This window comes from Lactuca virosa, chromosome 2 (assembly GCF_052849685.1).
Source record: "Lactuca virosa cultivar CGN04683 chromosome 2, Lactuca_virosa_CGN04683_v6, whole genome shotgun sequence".
NCBI lineage: Eukaryota > Viridiplantae > Streptophyta > Magnoliopsida > Asterales > Asteraceae > Lactuca > Lactuca virosa.
Window position 1 is genome coordinate 294,442,444 of NC_136427.1, and position 15,349 is coordinate 294,457,792.

At 38.9% G+C, this 15,349-nt stretch overlaps 1 protein-coding gene across 1 annotated transcript; it reads left to right on the forward strand.

Annotated features, from left to right (window-relative positions):
* The first annotated feature begins 8,483 nt into the window (after window positions 1-8,483).
* LOC145161446 (Major facilitator superfamily protein) lies at window positions 8,484-12,219 on the forward strand. The gene is made up of 5 exons (XM_079080958.1): window positions 8,484-8,656; window positions 8,767-8,984; window positions 9,397-9,532; window positions 9,687-10,107; window positions 11,199-12,219. Exons 1-5 carry the CDS (start codon window positions 8,554-8,556, stop codon window positions 12,082-12,084), a joined length of 1,764 nt encoding a protein of 587 aa, XP_078937084.1. The 5' UTR covers window positions 8,484-8,553; the 3' UTR covers window positions 12,085-12,219.
* Window positions 12,220-15,349: the final 3,130 nt, after the last annotated feature.

Genomic DNA, 15,349 nt, shown 5'->3' on the forward strand with positions numbered 1-15,349 from the left:
ACGCTTCCCGGTATCGTGCCGGTTGCGTCGCGAAACTTCGATTAGTCATAACTTCTTCGTTATAACTCGGATTTCGGCGTTCTTTATATCCCTGGAATCCTTGTTTCGACCACTAAAACTTTATGTAAAGATATCGGGCTTATCTCACACTTTAATTTTGACGCTTATTTTTATCCTTTATTTATTATACATTTATAAATAAGTAATAAGCACACAAATACACATAATTCACATAATACTCAAATATTTCATCTTTATTACTTCAAAAGAGTTACAATAGTTGACCTAGACTATTACATCATCTAAAATGCTTAGCCCTGAAACACGGGTCTTACAATTCTCTCCCCCTTAGGATGATTCCGTCCCGGAATCATGCATCATCAAACAAATGCGGATAGTGACTCATCATGTCACTCTCTGTTTCCCAAGTGAGATTCGGCCCATTCGAATGTTTCCAACGGACTAGCACTAAGTTGACCATCTTACGTCGTAACTTCTTTTTCTTACTGTCAACAATTGCCTCGGGCTCTTCAATCAGCCTCTTGTTCTCATCCATTCTTAATTCTGAGATTGGAATTATGTCGGGAACTTCTCCCGTGAATTTCCTCAGATAACACACATGGAAAATGTTATGAATACCATCTAGTTCTTCGGGTAATTCGAGCTTGTAAGCTTGGTTCCCAATCTTCTGAAGAACTTTGAACGGTCCAATAAACCTTGGACTCAACTTTCCTCGTTTTCCGAATATTATAAGTCCCTTCCACGGTGAGACTTTAAGCAAAACCGAATCCCCAACTTCGAAGTTCATCGGTCGTCTTTTCTTGTCAGCGTAGCTCTTCTGACGATCATGAGCTGCTAACATCCTTTCCCTGATCACCTTCAACTTCTCAGCAGTCTCATGGACTATCTCGGGGCCCATATACTGCTTTTCTCCGTCCTCAAGCCAACAAGACGGCGTACGACACCTCTGTCCGTACAAAGCTTGATAGGGTGCCATCTTGATGCTCGAGTGGAAACTGTTATTGTAGGAAAATTCTACCAAAGGTAAGTGCTCATCCCAGTTACCTTGGAACTCAAGGGTACATGCTCTCAGCATATCTTCAAGCGTTTGAATCGTTCTTTCGCTCTGACCATCAGTCCGCGGATGGTAAGCTGTACTCAGACACAACTTCGTGCCCAGTTCCTCTTGTAGACTCCTCCAAAACCTCGACGTGAAACGACTATCACGATCGGATACAATCGTCAGAGGAACACCGTGAAGTCTCACAATTTCCTTTACATAAGCATTTGCAAGCCTATCCATAGACCACCTTTCGTTGGCAGCTATGAAGTGTGCACTCTTAGTAAAACGATCCACAACTACCCAAATCATGTCGTGACCGTTCTTCGTCCTGGGCAGTTTAGTCACAAAATCCATGGTGATGTCTTCCCATTTACCCATGGGTACAGGTAAAGGTTCTAAACTCCCGTATGGTTTCTGATGTTGTGCCTTAACTCTCGCACATGTTACACACTCGGCCACATACTTCGCAACATCGAGCTTCATCGTCGGCCACCAGTAGTAGGGTTTTAGGTCCCTATACATTTTAGTGCTACCGGGGTGAATTGAGTACATGGTCTTGTGAGCTTCTTCCATCAGAGGATCTCTTATTCCTCCCGTCTTAGGTACCCAAATCCGATCTTGGAATACCTTCAGTCCTTGACGGTTTGTACCGAATACCAACGTCTTTCCCAAACGTTCTTCCTTTCGGTCATTCTTTTGTGAAGCTTCATCTTGAGCTTTCTCGACACATTCCACAATTGTCGAGACAACTTCAATTCTCAATGCTCTTAGCCTTTTCCTATCAAGATTGACTTTCCGACTGAGAGCATCAGCAACAACATTTGCTTTACCGGGGTGGTAAAGTATCTCACAGTCGTAGTCATTGAGTAATTCTAGCCAGCGTCGTTGCCTCATGTTCAATTCTTTCTGATTAAAGAGATACTGGAGACTCTTATGATCAGTGAAAAGCTTGCACTTCGTGCCATAGAGGTAATGCCTCCATATCTTTAAGGCGAATACTACCGCTGCCAACTCCAGATCATGAGTGCGGTAGTTCTTTTCGTGATCTTTCAATTGTCGAGAGGCATATGCTATCACCTTTTCTCTTTGGGTCAGAACACAACCCAACCCGACTCCCGACGCATCGCTATACACCGTGAAATCTTCAGCTCCATCGGGTAGAGAAAGAATCGGTGCTTCGCATAACTTCTTCCTTAGCTTCTCGAATGCCTCTTCGTGTTTCTCATTCCACGTATATGTAGCTCCTTTGTGGGTCAACGCTGTCAATGGAGCAGCTATCGAAGAAAAGCCTTGGATAATCGTCGGTAATATCCGGCTAATCCTAGAAAACTTCGAATCTCTGTGGGACTCTTTGGACGTTCCCACTTCATTACAGCTTCGATTTTTGCTGGGTCAACCATTATTCCCTCCTGGTTAACCACATGACCCAAGAATTGGACTTCTCGGATCCAAAAATCACATTTGGAGAACTTTGCATACAGCTTCTCCTTCTTCAATACCTCCAACACCTCTCGTAGATGCTTGCCATGCTCCTCCTGGCTTTTCGAGTAGATCAGAATGTCGTCGATGAACACTATCACAGATTTATTGAGGAATGGTTTACAAACCCTGTTTATCAAATCCATGAATGCTGCTGGAGCATTGGTTAGTCCAAACGACATAACCAAGAAGTCGTAGTGTCCATATCTCGTTCTGAATGCAGTCTTCTCAATATCCCGATCTCTCACCTTCAGCTGATGATATCCTGACCTAAGGTCGATCTTTGAGAAATAGCTCGAACCTTGCAGCTGATCGAATAGGTCATCAATCCTCGGCAATGGGTACTTGTTCTTTACCGTTGCCTTGTTCAGCTCTCTGTAGTCTATGCACATTCTCATGCTCCCGTCTTTCTTCTTCACGAATAGCACCGGAGCTCCCCAGGGTGATGAAATAGGTCGAATGAAACCGTTGTCCAACAGCTCCTGAAGTTGCGTCATGAGCTTCTTCATCTCCGTCGGTGCCAATCGGTAAGGTGCCTTTGCTATCGGTGTTGTGCCTGGTAACAAGTCTATCCGAAACTCCACTTGTCTATCAGGTGGTAATCCGGGAAGATCTTCGGGAAAGACTTCCGGATAATCACACACGACCGGTATATTCTGCACCTCTTTCTTTTCCTTCTTAGCATCGATTACGAATGCCAAGTATGTTGCACATCCCTTGGACAAACATTTTCTCGCTTTCATCAGGGAGGTGATTCCAGAATTTACTCGGCGTTTGTCCCCGTACACCATAAATGACTCTTTTCCGGGTGGGTTTAGCCTTACTATCTTCTTTCAACATTGAATCTCAGCATCGTTGGCGCTAAGACAATCCATACCCAAAACGATATCAAAATCGTTCAACTCTATGGGTAATAGCTCTTCGTGGAATTCGTTTCCGTTTAGGTCGATGACAATGTTCCTAATACGGTTACTAACAGGTACGAACTTGCCACTGGCAACTTCCACAATTAGGGCATTATCAATTTTTTCTACAGGCAATGCTAATTTCCCACCAAATTTATGCGACACAAAGAAGTAGTTGGCTCCGGAATCAAATAGTATATTGGCAGGCAATCCATTTACAAGAAAGGTACCTGAAGCGACGTCTGCTGCCTCCTTCGCAGCCTCGAGCGTCATCTGGAAGGCTCTCGCCTTTGGCTTCGGTGGAATGTTGGGCCTTGCCGCGTCTTTCTTCTTCGGGCAATCCTTAGCAATATGCCCTTCTTCACGACACTCGTAGCACACCCTCTTGTTGATGGTGCACTCATTGGCATAGTGCCCCGTTTTCCCACACTTGTAGCAGGTCACTTCCTCGCTACATTTTCCCGAGTGCTTCTTCTTGCACTTCTCGCACCATTTTGCTTCGTTCCCTCCTCCTCCAAACTTCTTGGAACTGAACTTACTCTTCTTATTGTTAGGTTTAGCAGACCCTTCAAATTTTCTCTTCTCGCCAACCTCAACCTTGCTGGCAGCCCTTCCTTTAATCATATCCTCCACAGATTTGGCAGCCCAGATAGCTGCCTCTAGGGTATGTGCCTGACGCACTGGCACCGCGTACTCCCATGGGAGTCCCTTAGCGTACTTGTCGATCTTTGTCAGCTCATCCGGGACAAGACGCAAGGCAAACTCCATCTTCTCTGTGAAGTTGTTTGTGTATTCATCGATTGACATGCTTCCCTTTTTCAGGGTCAGAAACTGGTTCTCTAGCCCGAGCAAGTTTTGGGCTGAGCAGTAATTTCGCTTGAATTGTACTAAAAATTCTGCCCATGTTAGTTGCAGGGGCTCATTGGGGCTCAAAGACTTCCCCAGGGTGTTCCACCAACGCACAGCGCCTCCTCGGAACTGACGCACTGCAAACGTGGTCTGTAGTTTGCCTCTGCAACCACACGTCATGAAAGCTAACTCCATCTCCGAGATCCAATCCATGACCCCAATCGGATCTTCCTTTCCAGAGAAGGTCGATGGCTTGCAAGTCAGAAAATCCTTGTACTTGCATCCATTCCTCTCGACTCCGTCATCCTTATTGATTTGTCGAACTATTGACGGGTTGGCTTGACCAACGGTCCCACTGTAGTTCCCCTCCTCAGACTGCCCTTCATTCAATTCGGGCTGTTCGATTGGTATGGTAGCTTCCTCTCGATTCTGTTGGAGCAAACGTCTGGTTTCCTCCATTTGACGATCCAACATCGCCTGGATCATTGCTTGCACTCCGGCCATCGTTATTGGCTCAGCAGTGGCTACCACAACCGGTATTTGCTCAATCACTGGAGGTTGGTTTCTATTCCCATTTGCATTCCCGGCTCCACTGCAGGTTCTTGCCATTTTGATCTATACACCGAATAAGGTGAATTTAGATCTTTATTTAGGATAGTCGTTTAAACCGTCCTTATCACTCCGAAACGTTACATGTTAGTTCTAATATCGTAGTCGTACGTTTAGAATCCTAAACACGTAAGGTTTCCAGATCCGGTCGGCAACAGACCATAGATCCGAACAAATAACAGCATATCAGGCACAAAGCATTTAGCACATAAAAGCATTTTAGGCATAATTCCTAAAATAAGCTAGTGCTCACATCTCACCATCATCACTTAACATTCTAAGTTTAAGTCTAGAAATCCTACAAATTCCTAGTTCGCTTAAACTAATGCTCTGATACCAACTGTGACATCCCCATTTTCACGGCCAGAAAAGACCGATTTTGTTTATGCTTGTTTGAAAATCAGAGTATCATTTTAAATAAAAGTGTTGCGGAATTTGTCCCAAAACAAAATATGATAAAGATTTATCAAAAGCATTTCCAAAGAAATGTATTTCATTAAAAGACTCGGGATGTCATGTTCGATACAGATCAAAAGCATAAACAATACAACATAAGCCTTACTACATTATTTCGTATTTACAGGCCTATAATCCCTTATCTCTCATCCAAACATCTATGCTCATGCGCCACTACCTGTAATACAAGAAACTGAGTGGGTCAGGCTTGGGAGCCTGGTGAGCACATAGGGTTTTCAACCCACAATAAATAAGTTTATTAACTTTATCAAACCAAACAAACCCGATTACCCGTTCTCGTTATCCTCACTTTACGTCCCTAAAACATCTAACACAAGGGACCTAGTCTAAGGACTTTCATCGGGGTGACAACACATGCTTCGGGGGTTCCTCAACAATTCATGTCAAATAAGGCAACCATGTGAGGGATGGAGTACTGCTGGTAAACACACAGTTCAAATAAACACCTACAGGTTGCGAGCCTGCTAGCGTTCCACTGGACTGTCTAGAATAGTCTGTGGTCGTCATCTATACTCCGCTAGATGATTGGATCATCAATAACATCTATAACGAGGCCTCTCATTATTTTATGTTGTCACACAACAACTATTACATCTACCCATGTTTTACCCAACACATTTTGTAGATATAAAATACATATATAGTTTAAATCATTTAAAACATGTATAAAATCGTTCATCCAGCATAGATAGCAAGTATACAGATAATATGCACACACAACACATAATTTATATAAAATACTTCATATCTATGTGTAAGCTGAAAGTAACTATGCACTCACTTGATTAGGTGGTGACTTGGTACTTGAACAACACTTCGTTATCTCAAAACAATTTTTCCTTGACCAAAACCTAGTATCAATACCACTAGTGTTTAGTTTTAACGTTAACCGCGACTAATTAATAGTCTAGCTATTATTACTATTATATAAGCGTTAAATAACACTCTATATAACTCATAATAATAGCCCAAATAATTATTTTAAGGTCCTAGTAATGTTACTATAATTAAATAAAAGCTATATTAAAAACAGCGTAGGCGTAGCTCACTTACAGCGGGGTTTGTAGAAAACCGGGCTTCGCTTGGAGCAGCGTTTCCGAACCGAAAGACCCTTTTTCTCGGGACTATGGGAGCCTCGGGGCTTCCTTTGGGTGCTAGGGGTTTTTCCTAGGGTTTAGGGGTGGTTTGGGATCTTAGAGAGAGAAAGAAACTAGAGAGAGAAAGAGAATTGGTGTGAAAAATCCGGAACTCTCGCCCCCCTTTTATAGCATGCGAGGCCTCGGACTACGTTGGGCGTAATCCTTGGCTACGCTGGGCGTAGATCGGATAAGGGCTCCAGCTCGCGTACAGCTGGCTCGCACTCGGACTCGGAAAGGGATAAGGCCAAGTACGTCGGGCGTACGCAACTTCGGACGCGGGGCGTAATGCGAGGCGACATGTCATCCATCCGAAGCGAAGCCTTGGGCAACAAGCAACGGCTCAGATGCGGCCACGTCATCACCTTTCTCGCAGATTCGCAATTTTGCTTCCCGACTTCTAAAAATCATAATTTTCGCATACGAGCTCCATTTTTGACATTCTTTATATCCACGCGTAGGCGGGAACGTACTCTACAACTTTCGTTTAGACTCTGTCGGCTAATTTTGACTTCATTTTAAAAGTTATATTTTTAACAGGCCGGGACAGGATTGGTCCGTTAAAAATTCATAACTTCTTCATCCGACGTCCGTTTCCGTCTGTCTTTTTATCGATACGCTACTATTAATGAGATCTTCGATTCTCGTTTAGGTTGTGTCGGCTAAAAACCACTCGGTCTAATATTCGAACTTCGGGCTGTACACTGCTAAGCCGAAACTTCGAAAAATCATAACTTCCTCATACGAAGTCAGATTTGGGCGTTCTTTTTATGGACGCTCTCGGTTTAACATATTTTACGACTTTCGTTTATATTGCTAAGGCTAAAAGTCGCTCTATCGTAAATGCACTATTTACGCTTCCCGGTATCGTGCCGGTTGCGTCGCGAAACTTCGACGGGTCATAACTTCTTCGTTATAACTCGGATTTCGGCGTTCTTTATATCCCCGGAATCCTTGTTTCGACCACTAAAACTTTATGTAAAGATATCGGGCTTATCTCACACTTTAATTTTGACGCTTATTTTTATCCTTTATTTATTATACATTTATAAATAAGTAATAAGCACACAAATACACATAATTCACATAATACTCAAATATTTCATCTTTATTACTTCAAAAGAATTACAATAGTTGACCTAGACTATTACATCATCTAAAATGCTTAGCCCTGAAACACGGGTTTTTCCAAGAACATTTGTAACATATTTAAACAAAGCGAATAAGAATTGCTTAGGTTTGGTTAGTGTCAATGGTAACACATGGCTGCTTTCTGTAGCACTTTAATGATGGTCAACAAATAAATCAAAATTGCAACTTCGAAACTCGCTATAAGGTTAACTAAAGAAATTGATAAAGCATATGGACCATTTTTTATTAAAATAAACTCAAGCGACCATTAAATGATTATAATTTTTTGTGTTTGTATATATTTTCATCTACTCTATATATTTATTGAGTTTACTGGAATACATGAAATTAAGCATGATACGAGTGAACAAACTTTTTGAGGTAAGAGTTTTTCTTGCAAAATACTTTTTGAGGAAGGAGATGGAGGCTTGTCGACAACTGTTGAGTTTTCGAACAAGCAAATGCATGGACAAGAGAGGAAATGCTTCTTTCACTAATCCATGGATAAAGAAATGATAAAAGGGTTTAGTACAATACTTAGGTTGTAGGGTGGGGTCGGGATTAACAAAATTTTCAAATAAATAAATAAATAATAAATAATAAATAAATAGAGAAAGAAATATACAAGTGCAAGAAAGTATTTTTAAGTATAAAGTGACCGCGCAACAAAAACATATAATAATGACGGTTCAAGTTAAAAAAAAAAAGTTAAAGACCAATTGCAGAGATTACCTTCAACCACAGGGACCATTCGTGTAATTTACACAAATAAGAATCTTGAATACACTTACCCTCGACTCCAAACACTTCAAAAAATCTATTAAAAAAGACTATTAGCAAGCAAACACAAAGGTCTATTTATAGCATCACTTAGCCTCTCGTTTTCTCTCATTTTTAACAAAAAATGGAAGAAAAAGGATACACACAAGATGGCACAGTCGATCTTCGCAGGCAACCCGTGCTCTCTTCCAAAACTGGCAAATGGAAAGCTTGTGCCTTTTTAGTTGGTAATTCACCACACCCTTTTCTTGATTTCAATTTTTTCATTTCAAGATTCTTCAAACCATACAACAACTACAAGACTATCTTTTTTATGTTTTTTTTGTTTTTTCAAAAGGGTATGAAGCGTTTGAAAGAATGGCATTTTATGGGGTGGCATCAAATCTTGTGGTGTATTTGACGACACAATTGCATGAAGACAATGTTTCATCTGTTAGAAATGTCAATAATTGGTCAGGTGCAGTCTGGATGACTCCCATCTTTGGTGCATACATTGCTGATTCTTATTTGGGTCGTTTCTGGACTTTCACCTTGTCGTCTCTCATCTATGTATTGGTACGTAAGTTTTTTTTTTTTTTTCAACAAAAAGTAGTTTTTTTTGTGAGGCTATGATTTTGATGCAAAGATTGCTTTTGGATGTGTGTTTTTAATTTTGTCCATGAGTTTTCTTTGAATGAATATAGAGAAAAAAAACTATTGGCTTATATTTCTTTTGACCAACTATAGTTAATTAAGTCCAATAATTTCCATCACTTGTCAATTCATTATACTTATATAATTCAAATATTATCAAGTTAATTACCATAAATCTATCGATAACGACAAAAAAGCTTCGATCTTAGTTATGGTTCCCACCATTAGTCTTTTAGGGTGGTAACAATTGTTCGATATGATATAATCGATCGTTAAACTTTATATAATATATTATTGTTTTTAACTTTTAGCGGTTAAAAATTTGTCATTTTAGGGGATGGTGCTATTGACATTGGCAGTTTCGATCAAATTCTTAAAACCAACATGCAGAAATGGAGTATGCAATAAAGCCACCACTTCTCAAATTGCATTTTTCTATTCATCTTTATACATCATAGCCATAGGTGCAGGTAGATATGCACTAACTTAAAACTGTCTTTTCATAATTTTTATAATGTTAAAGTTAAAAAAAAAAAAAAAACAATTTGTTCTTGTACGGTATACCTTTTAGAATTATGTTTTTACGATACCTGATTAAAAATCTTTGATCCGTCATTGGTTTAGGTGGCACGAAACCCAATATCTCAACTTTTGGTGCTGACCAATTTGACGATTTTGACCCTAGTGAAAAGAGACTGAAAGTATCATTTTTCAACTGGTGGATGTTTAGTAGTTTTACGGGTGCACTTATTGCCACCCTTGGTCTAGTTTACATTCAAGAGAACTTGGGTTGGGGTCTTGGTTATGGCATCCCAACCATTGGTCTCATTGTGTCACTTGTTATCTTCTACATTGGCACTCCTATGTACAGGCATAAAGTTAGAAGGACCAAGAGTCCAGCCGGAGAAATTTTTCGTGTTGTTAGGGCGGCATTTGCCAATCGCCACCGCGCTCCACCACGTGATTTGTCGGAGCTCCATGAGTTTGATTTGCAACATTATGTCAATAGTGGGAAACGTCAAGTTTATCACACTCCAATTTTCAGGTACCTAATTGTTTTACTGTTTATTAGTGTAAGATATATGTGTAGTCAAACATTGTCTTTCTAAAAGAGCCTTTATGAAGAGAAGTTAGACTACAACATTTACATACTTATAGGACTGTATAAGATATACTAGCAATTAAGTTATATGTTCAAATCTTTGTTTTATAACAATTGACACCCTTTTAAAAAAAAAAAAATCGGAAGTCTGGAGTAAACTTTTATTATCTGGCTAGTATTATTGTGAGTATGACTATACATGTATGAAATACTGTTAACTAAAAGGATCACGAAAAGCCGACCTTTTAGCAACGAACTTTTATGCAAAACGAGGTGTCTTTGTCCAACTTGTTGATTGGACCATAGCCCTTTTAAAGCGACACACTCGACGAAAGCTAGGCATGATGGACACTCGTATATATCATAAAATAAATTTAATATAAAGTCAAACAAAAGGGCAGAAATGGAATTCTTTTATCCGATACATAGTTTTGGCAACATTTCATTTTAAATGTAAGATGTCCTTTCATCCTGCGTGTATGCACGTGTATGTTCATAAAAACGTTTTTATTAAATTTGTTATGCTTAGTAAAAATTATCTCACGGTATTATATACAAAAAATCTCAAATTGAAATTCATGAACATTAAATGAGGTGGGGATTGGGGACGACTCATTCTAGTTTGTCACAAGTTACAACTGTTGCTGAATTTAATTAAAGATTCATTAAATGGCCCATAGAAACTGGTTATAAAAGTTGGCCAATGTTATTTAATTTAAGTTTTGTGGGCCCACGTAACATATTAAATATGCACACATGCACAAATATTAAACCAAAAATATGAAATCACCTTCACTGGGAGGTTCACTATGATTCAAAAACCTAGGGATATTCTTGTCATATGAATTATTGATTCATTAATGAAGAATACAGTAATGTTTATTTTATTGTACGTATTTAATAAAACACATTTTCCATCCAAAACTCATAACTCATAAGGTCGATGAAGTTTGATTTGTATGCATGGTTAGAACTTAAATACGATGATTTGGATGGTGACGGTGTTAATAATGCGTAACATAAAATGAAATTAGGTTCTTGGACAAAGGTGCACTTAAAGAAGATGGCCATGTTAATTCAAGGTGGCCACCATGCACTGTTACTCAAGTGGAAGGAGCTAAGCTTGTATTGGGGATGATCATGGTATGGCTTGTAACCTTGATTCCTAGCACTATTTGGGCACAAATCAACACCTTGTTTGTGAAACAAGGCACCACTTTGGACCGACATCTTGGATCAAATTTCCAGTTACCAGCAGCATCGTTAGGAAGCTTTGTTACACTTTCTATGTTAATATCTGTGCCAATGTACGATCGGTATTTTGTGCCTTTAATGCGCAAAAGAACCAAAAACCCTAGGGGAATTACCATGCTTCAAAGGCTTGGTATTGGATTCACAATTCAAATTCTAGCCATAGCTATTGCTTATCTAGTTGAAGTTAAAAGAATGAAATCTATCGAGTCCAATCACATTCTAGATCCTAAAGAAGTAATCCCCATGAGTATTTTCTGGTTAATGCCTCAATACGTTCTGCTAGGGGTCGCTGATGTGTTTAATGCGATTGGATTGTTGGAATTCTTCTACGACCAATCCCCTGAAGACATGCAAAGTCTCGGGACCACATTTTTCACGAGTGGAATTGGCCTTGGCAACTTCTTGAACAGCTTCTTGGTGACAATGGTGGATAAGGTAACAAGTAGGGATGGAATGAAGAGTTGGATCGGGAAAAACTTAAACGATTCCCATTTGGATTATTACTATGGTTTTCTTTTGTTCATTTCAGTATTAAATTTGGGAGCTTTCTTGTGGGCATCAAAGAAATATGTTTATAAAAGGGAGTCAAATGTAGAAGCAAAAGATGAAAGTCTAGAGATGGAATGTAAAACATTGGAAGCAATTCCATTAGGGTTGCAAGTTTAAGAAGGTTTGGAACAACTTTCAGTAATGTTACATGTTACCCAATTTGTAGTAATGCATTAGCATAAAAGAAAGTAGTTTTATGGCTTATTGTATAATTTCTAATAAAAGCCCTTTGTTCATATATTTTTAGCTCAATATCAGTCAAACTTATTTTGAACTTACTGAAAAAGGTACCGACTTATTTTTAGTTTCATATTTGCTTTGTTTTATGATATTGATATACAAGTAATCAAATGATCGCACTTCAAAACATACACGGCTATATGAAAATTTTAGTTCAATCATCTTCAAATGTATTTTTATATGAGATCACTTTTATAGTATATTAATTTTTGCAAAATTCACAAATAATGTATTCAAATAGTATCTTTGTAAGATCATTGATTACATTTAGAGGAACTAAACTCTATATTTTTTGATTTTAACTAAATTTAAAACATCAGGACTAGTCATAAATTGGGCTTTAATGGGCAATAACTATATAAAAGAACGTCTCAAAGCCCAAAGTTATTTGGGCCGTTAGTATAAAAGAACGCCTACATGGGGCGGGCCAATTAGGTTTTCATAACTTTTTTGAATAATAAACGTGTTTTTCATTTGCATAAGTACAAAAGCATAACAAAATCACAAAATACATATGATATATGATAATAAAAATATAAAGAAAAAAAGATTGTATCGTGATTTAAGTGGTTCTAGGGTTGAACATGAGTCGAATTTTGGATAAAACCGAACCCAACCTGTTCATTTCGGGTTTTTGTTTTTAGAACCCATTGGTTTAGTTTCTCGGTTTTTAGGGGTCGATTTTTCGATTTTCCAGGTTCAACACATAGATTAATGAGTTTGGGTTTTCACCCATTATCCAACAAATGTAAACAAACTAACATAATAACTAATATTCTTTTCCAATTATTTAAAACAATCAAAAACATCAAAATCAACTACATAGTTCAAGGAAATGTTAAGACTACCATATTTTAAAGTTTACAATCAAAATATGAAAAATCAAAGTAAAATAGAAATTGTCCATTAACAATCATTGGATCCGGATTATATTGCTTACTTCTACTTTCAGCTTCATCAAGAGTTTTTTGAGATCCTTCCATCCACATTGAAAAACGAAAGATTTAACATAAATTAAACATAGATTAACCAAACTTCAATTTAACAATTAACATAAATTAAACACAAATTAACCAAACTCGGATTTAACATCAATAAAACACATATTAAGCACACTAAAAACACAAATTCACCAAATTCAGATTAAACTTAGATTTAGCTTAATTAAACTCAGATTCAGATTAAGCTTTATTTAACATGTCATATTAAACTTAATTCCAAATTTAACATTTCTGAGTTAAACATGAACTTTCAGATTAAGAAAATACTAACTTAAGTAACTAGTAACTACTAAAAGAAGTTAAGATTAAGCTGAAAGCACATAAGTGCACCGATGGTTGTATTTTTGAAGTCAGAAACCGATTTGAACTTTTAACAGAAACATAAAGTCATAAATTGTTATTAGAGTGTGTATTGTGTAGGATTAGAGATGCACCTACGCAGTGATACCGATGGTCGAGATAAAATCGAAATGCGTTGTGAATGCCGACCATTGAGAAAAAATCGGAAAGAGATGGAGATGTTGTATACGAGACTCACTTCAGTCTTCATGTGACAACCGGGACAAAAATGTCACTAACCGTCGTTAAGAATCAACGTAGACAAATAAATGTCATAGGGGGTGCCGGTCCACTTCTGCATTCCCCTTGTGATGATGCTAGAATGTAACATCCCCCTTTGACATGTATCACAATATTGTCCGCTTTGGGCTCCAGACACGAAAACTTCCCAGGGGGTCACCCATCCCTGGATTGCTCTCGCCCGAGCACGCTTAACTGCAGAGTTCTTATGGAATCTGATGTCCTCGTGGCTTTCAAACGCGTTGTGACAAGGAAGGTATCCACACCCCTTATAAGGAAATGTTTCGTTCTCCTTCCAAGCCGATGTGGGATCTGGTGCAACCCACCTTCACCCCCCATTATAGGGTTCGACGTCCACGTCGAACACATCGACCCGTGCCCTGGCTCTGATACCATTTGGACATGTTGGGTTTTCATCATTATGTTTTTGCGAATTTTAAATTTTGATGGGTTTGTTTTGTCATGAAAGTAACATTGGTGATGTTTTTGAAATAATCATATTAAGTCTTCCGCAATGTATTCTGTTAAATAAATATTTTAAAAATAAAAAAAATATGGGTGAAAAATCACGAGTGTTACAAGTTGGTATCAGAGCCAGGGCACAGGTCGATGTGTTCGACGGGGACGTTGAACCCTATAATGAGGGATGAATGTGGGTTGCACCTGATCGCACATCAGCTTGGAAGGAGAACGAAACATTTCCTTATAAGGGGTGTGGATACCTTATTTGTCACAACGCGCTTTAAGCCATGGGGGCAGCAGATCCCATAAGAACTCTGCAGTTAAGCGTGCTCGGGCGGGAGTAGTACCGGGATGTGTGACCCCCTAGGAAGTCCTCGTTCCGAGTGGCCCAAAGCGGACAATATTGTGATACGTGCCGGAGGGGGATGTTACATAAAAGCTTGTGGATCCTTGTTATACAGTTTCAGAGAGGTGAAAGAGTGGATCAAATCTTCATCAGGTTCACCATCATACCTGATACCAATATATTGAAGAATCAGTGCAAACCATCGAGGATAATGAACATAAGTGGTCGCTTATTTCCTTTGATCACTTCAGCAAATTGATCCAAAATAAGTTGAGCAAAATCCAGGGGCTTATTTTTGATGATAGAGAAAAGAATATGCTGCTCAAATGTATTCAGCTGATCAAGACCATACATCTGGTGTGAGAGGCACTTTCCAAGAACACCTATGAGAAACTTCCAAGTAGTGAGGAGACACTATCGAAGAAAATTATGATTCCCTTGCTTCGTGTTTTCAAACCCTAATTTGTCAAGAACAACGCGACATTCCTTGTCAGTTGGAAGAGCAAAGTACTCGTCATGAAATAAAATGTTCGCATCGAGAAATAAAATGTTTGCCATCTCCAATTGTACCAATAATCATTCCTGGATCATAGTAGGCAGAGGTATAGTAGAACTCACAGACGTGTTGTGAGAGAAAAGGATCAACAAAATCAGCATGAGCATAGCGAAGTGGGCACATAACAAGATAGAACACAAAGTCTTTGAAACCCTTGTCCTTGAACTTTTTAGGGATTTCAGTAAAGAAGGTCACATT